This window comes from Mytilus californianus, unplaced genomic scaffold, assembly GCF_021869535.1.
Source record: "Mytilus californianus isolate M0D057914Y unplaced genomic scaffold, xbMytCali1.0.p SCAF_15, whole genome shotgun sequence".
Taxonomy (NCBI): Eukaryota; Metazoa; Mollusca; class Bivalvia; order Mytilida; family Mytilidae; genus Mytilus; species Mytilus californianus.
The window spans coordinates 507,327-513,758 of NW_026262637.1; the positions used below are offsets into that span (position 1 = coordinate 507,327).

General features: G+C 33.8%; 1 protein-coding gene across 1 annotated transcript; it reads left to right on the forward strand.

Moving 5' to 3' along the window:
• The first annotated feature begins 1,461 nt into the window (after positions 1 to 1,461).
• Positions 1,462 to 3,021, forward strand: LOC127725155 (uncharacterized). The gene has a single exon (XM_052231983.1). It carries the CDS (start codon positions 1,788 to 1,790, stop codon positions 2,724 to 2,726), a length of 939 nt encoding a protein of 312 aa, XP_052087943.1. The 5' UTR covers positions 1,462 to 1,787; the 3' UTR covers positions 2,727 to 3,021.
• Positions 3,022 to 6,432: the final 3,411 nt, after the last annotated feature.

Below are 6,432 nucleotides of genomic sequence, written 5' to 3' on the forward strand. Positions count from 1 at the left end.
AATAAAATAGCGTTAAATAATTAAACCTGTAACCTCTCTGTCTGAGACTTCAATGATATATTGAGTGTCATTAGAAACACAACACTTATAGAACTAACACCAGACTGATGTGGCATAACTATTAACTAGACAACTCTACAACAAATTAAAAAAAAATTTTTTCAAATTAACTGAATCAGGGACATGTAATACATTAATCAGAGAAATATATATGTCTCTGACTGAATTGAAAATGGGACTGATCTGAATGGATAAAGCGTGGGTTGTAAGGGCACTGAGACTGATCCGATTGCATAAAGCGCGGATTGCAAGGTCAATATGACTGATCCGATTGGATAAAGCGCGGATTGTAAGGTCACTGAGACTGATCCGATTGGATAAAGCGCGGTTGCAAGGTCAATGAGACTGATCCGATTGCATAAAGCGCGGATTGCAACGTCAATGAGACTGATCCGATTGGATAAAGCGCGGATTGTAAGGTCAATGAGACTGATCCGATTGGATAAAGCGCGGATTGCAAGGTCAATGAGACTGATCCGATTGGATAAAGCGCGGGTTGCAAGGTCACTGAGACTGATCCGATGAGATAAAGCGCGGATTGCAAGGTCACTGATACTGTTTCGATTGAATAAAGCGCGGACTGCATGGTCACTGAGACTGATCCAATTGGATAAAGCACGGATTGCAAGGTCACTGAGACTGCGAAACACAATTAGCTGATTTTCGAGGACGGAAGTTCACATCCCTATTTTTTCTTTATTTGTTCATATCAATATGAGATGTGCTTATTTCAGCACTTCACTGGAAAACTTTATTAAGGAAATGTTCCTCTGTGATGTTTCTCAAATAAAATATATTTGTCCAATAAAGTAAAGGGGTAGTGTTATAAACGATAATTATAAAAAAGATCTTTGGTGTCGTGTTTATCCGACTTATATGCTTCCTGCACACAAGTATTTTAATAAATATTACATTTTTTATATTTTTTTTGGGGGGGGGGGGGGGTTATGTCATAGATCCCACCAGACAAAATATTTTGTAGATCTTCAGTAAAATAGACCTATCCAACTGACACGCCTCGTCATATAAAAGATATATTTGTAGAAATCAATAAAGTCCATTAAAGGACAATGCTACCTAATGACGATTGTTATCTGTTATCATGTTAGGTAACTAAACATAAGACATTTCACTAAGTTTTACTAAGTGAAATTATACTTGTATTGATTTTGGGAATATATTGAGAATAAAAAGGAATGTACATGTAATTGACTTTTTTTAAGTGCATGATTCCTTCTATAAACAATATAAATGTATTATAACCGTATATATGGAACAGATTTTTAAATAATTTGTAACTGAATCATTATAGTAAGTATAGACTGGATTTTTTAAATAATAAAATAATTGGAAATTTGATACGATCACGGTATATGATCATGAATAAGCTTGAATCAACGGGATTTTAACATTTATACTTCTTTGACAGACTGCTTGAAATAAAAGAATTTTAAATGCGTTGTTTATAATAAAGCTGGCAATATAACGGTGTGTTCACAGATTGAACTGTGTAAAGTTAGGATTCACGACAGATTATCGTCTGACGGATTATCTCTGGGAGTCGTAACCATAATAAGGATTTACTTATGAGCCGGATAATTTAAGTTCATTTCAATCTATTGTGGAAATGTAAAATCACTTTAGTTAGTTATGTTATTTTAACAAATTATTTTTAATTTTATTGAGACGAGGTGTTTTGGAATACCAGTTACAATTTGTGATACACAATGAGATTATTTCAGTCACACACGTTACTGGAGGCAGCTGTGGAGCCTGCTCCTTCGTTTTTGAGGGATCCGACACGTGAACATTTGAAAACATTGGTGCATTACAGGGATGCCAGAAACAGATTGCCGACACCAGATAAAGTCGCCATCATGGATCTGTCGCATAGTTTTGAAAAGAGGCGATTAGGAAAACAGCAACAGATTCTGTCCGAAATGAACCAACGGTGCCGAGAACAAGAGGTATCTGACATGTCGTCAAAACTATCAGCAAAGTGTAGTTTAAGTCCTTCAGAAAACAAAAGTAAAGAAGTAACATTTTATTCTACAAACTTTATGACAAAACCAAAACAAAGGACGTATGTGGGAGCAGTGGATGTTGTAGACCCTCGGAGTTTGTCGCCCACCAGTACAAATACTCCTGGGGTTTATGAAAAAACATACAAACATTTTCCAGCACGACGTGTCATTAAAAATCAAGGAAAGTTTGACTTTGTCAGGTCACCTATTCAGTTTGAACGACCACCTCGGATATCACCAGTACTTTTCAAGAAGAACAATCCTGTGCACTCTAGTACGGACTCATTGCAGAAAGCCCGATTAATGCAAAATCAACGTATTAACGGAACGATACAACTGGAACATTATACCCCACGTATGGACGGGTTAGCCCCCCTTGTTCTGCCTACAATTGATACAGGATATCCAACAGACACACGTGTAGAATCTATTTCTGCGTCTAGAGTCCAGCTCGGATCACGAACAATAACAAACCAAGGACCGGACAGCATTATGACAAATAGTACTAAAACGAACAAAAGTAGTACAAGACTGTCCAAACATTCTAAAAGTATGAAAAATGAAAAATCCGAACTTCAAAGTATTGTTGCAAAAAGTGGAAGTTCACCACCCCCGAATTCTACGGAACAAAATCAGGAGTGATATAGTTTTTGGTGGAATTTTCTACTATACGGCATTTTGATACAGACCATATAAACTTAAAATTTATTGGGATTTACACGTTAAATCAAAATTCCATATTGACAGATAGGTATATACATATTTTACATATCTTTTAATGATACGCAAGTGTTAATAGTTTGAGAAGTCCAGATAATTCGAATTTAATTTAATCAGACTATATCTGAAACATTTATGTTGAAAAATCCTATATTCAGAATAATCCTTGGTGTAAATATACAGAGTAAAGAAGAAAAATTAAAACATACGTGATGATTTTGTTTGTTTATTATTGTGTCGACATTCTATCCTGGTAGGCTTTAAGATAATTCAGAATTGACCGGTTCCTATATATATTATTGTGTCGAAATTCCATCCAGGTAAGATAATTCAAAATTGACCGGTTGCTATATATATTATTGTGTCGACATTCCATCCTGATAGGATAATTCAGAATTGACCGGTTGCTATATATATTATTGTGTCGATATTCCATTCTTGTAGAATAATTCAGAATTGACCGGTTGCTAGATATATATCATTGTGTCGATATTCCATTCTTGTAGAATAATTCAGAATTGACCGGTTGCTATATAAATTCATCAACACTGATTTCATTTAAGGTTTGCAGTATCGTATATTCTTATTATACACATATGTCTCGTTTAGATCTTTCATAGAAACTCGTGTTTTATTCAGATCTTTTGTAATTTCTACTCAATTAAGATATTACCACAGTGGTATAGGTTCCTTACGAAGATTAAGAGACAATTTCTCAAGGGCAGTTTTAATAAAGCTGGGGTGTAGGATTCCTGACATGCTCCCAGTAGGTCCATTGGTATAGAGTCTCTCGATACAATTTGCTTTAAGTGTATCACTCAATCCAACCGAGATATGAATAAGAACAGTTAGAATAAAGGGTGATATCAATACACTGAAAGGAATAAAACGATTCATTCAGTGCCCGGTCAGGAAGGAAGAAATTGAAATAGGAAAGACATGTTTTACCTGTGTAACTTTGAAACTTTTATTACTCAAAGACCCCAACTGGGTATGTGAATACAAACAATAAAATAACATATACTGCATTCATATATGACATGAAGTATTTAGACACGATGTAAATTGTATACCTATATTTAACAATAAATTTGTTGGAAGAAAATTTATGTGGAATTAACCACAGATAATATAATTTAAAAAATATCAATTTTGATAACATTATCAAGATCATCTTTATTGAATAGTTTACAACATTTTACGACATTTTGTTTATACAAATAAAACGTTTGGTAGTAGAGACTTTTTATTTATTTCAGAAAAAATTACATTCAAAAATATAATGAAATTCATCACCGATACATTGAAGATCACATACATCACAAATACAGTTATCCCGTTTAGCACCCCACAAACGACCTTGTTCAATAGATAATCTATGATTTTAGCATACATTGTATGTAATTACAATAAGCTTTCTTATTGATTCTAAGATTTAAACATTTAGCAGTATTAAATACATTTTCAGTCTAAGATTATTGTTAAACGACCTTAGATAAATTCTCTTTTTTTGGTACAGACTGTGACAACCAATATAATCATTTACAACTTTTTCCATACAATATACCAATTTTGACAGGTTTTTTTTAGCAGAAACTGTATCCTGTTTATTATGTACAATCTTAAGCAGTTATACTGGATTTAAGGGCATACAGCACAGAAAAGACCCCTCATTGAATCTTTCTGCTTACAATTTTATAAGATTATATTAGGTTTTAAAGTCTAAACCAAATTTTATATTGTATTTAGAGCTTGGTAGATAACATATTGACATAGTATACTATAAGGCATAGCCAATATTATACGAGAAAAAATATATTATAAGGATATGGCTAACGCTTATTTTCGTTTTGTTTCATTTATCGCCAATATGAATATTATAAACATATTTTTATTTAGCGCCAATATGTACCATAGCAATGGATATCAGTAAGCGCCAATACTTAACATAGAAATGGATTTCGTTTCTCGCCAATATGAACCATATCAATGGATTTCATTTAGCGCAAAGAAGAACCTAATCAACATATTTCATTTAGCGCCAATATGTACCATATCAATGGATTTCATTTAGCGCCAATATATACCATATCAATGAAGTTCATTTAGCTGTTGTCTGCTCTTTGGTCGGGTTGTTGTCTCTTTGACATATTCCCCATTTCCATTTTCAATTTTAATATGTACCATATCAATAAATTTCATTTAGCGTCAATATCTATCGTATCAATATCAATGGATTTCATTTATCACCAATCTCTACAATATCAATGGATTTCATTTAGCGCCAATATGTACCATATCAATGGATTCAGCGCAAATATGTACCTTATCAACGTATTTCTTTTAGCGTAAATATCTACCATGTCAATGGATTTCATTAAGCGCCAATATGTACCATATCAACGGATTTCATTAAGCGCCAATATCTACCATATCAACTGATTTCATTTAGCGGCAATATCTTCCATATCAATGGATTTTATTTAGCGCCAATATCTACTTTATCAATTGTTTTCATTAAGCCCCAATATATACCATACCAACGGATTGCATTTAGCGCCAATATGTACCATATCAATGGATTCAGTGCCAATATGTACCATATCAATGGATTCAGCGCCAATATATACCATAGCAACGTATTTCTTTTAGCGCCACTATCTATCATATTAATGGATTCAGCGCCAATATGTACCATATCAATGGATTCAGCACCAATATATACCATAGCAAAGTATTTCTTTTAGCGCCCATATCTACCATATAAATGGATTTCATTTAGCGCCAATATGTACCATATCAACGGATTTTATTCAGCGCCAATATATACCATATTAACGGATTTTTATTAAGCGCCAATATCTATTATATCAACTGATTTCATTTAGCGGCAATATCTTACATGTCAATGGATTTCATTTAGCTCCAATATGTACCATATCAACGGATTTCATTTAGCGCCAATATATACCATACCAACGGATTTCATTTAGCGCCAACATCTTCCATATCATCGGATTTCATTTTACGGCAATATCTTCCATATCAACGGATTTCATTTAGCGATAATATAAATATGTACCATATCAACGGATTTCATTTAGCGCCATTATGTACTATATCAATGGATTTCATTTAGCGCCAATATACCATATCAACGCTAACGAGTAACAAAAAATGTTATTATTACAGATTGGCTTTTTATTACACACTGTAGAGTTGGCGCATTTTGGGCTTAATTACACCTTATGTAAGAATCCTGGGTTTTGATTGGTTGATAGCCAGTGTATTTTTCACCAATTTACTTTTATCAAATGAATATCGTTCATTTTTAAACAGCGCCGGGGTATATGCAAAAAGGATATGCCTTTTTTTACCCTCTCTGCCGTGGTATTTGCCAAAAAATACTCTATCCGACTGGACGCTTGTAATGTCACGATCATCAATGCGTTTTATGTCACGATCATCAATGCGTTTTGTACGTTAACATTCGGTGTAATTAAACAGATATAGCATGTTCTTGAGGGGTATTTGCGAAAAATACCAGTCTTGAGAATGAATTTCCCTCGCCTTACGGCTCGCGAAATTTAACATTCTCTCGACTGGTATTTTTCGCAAATACCCCTCC

What these genes read in the sequence shown, in the direction of transcription:
- LOC127725155 (XM_052231983.1), top strand. Translation starts at nt 1,788, where the DNA reads ATGAGATTATTTCAGTCACACACGTTACTGGAGGCAGCTGTGGAGCCT.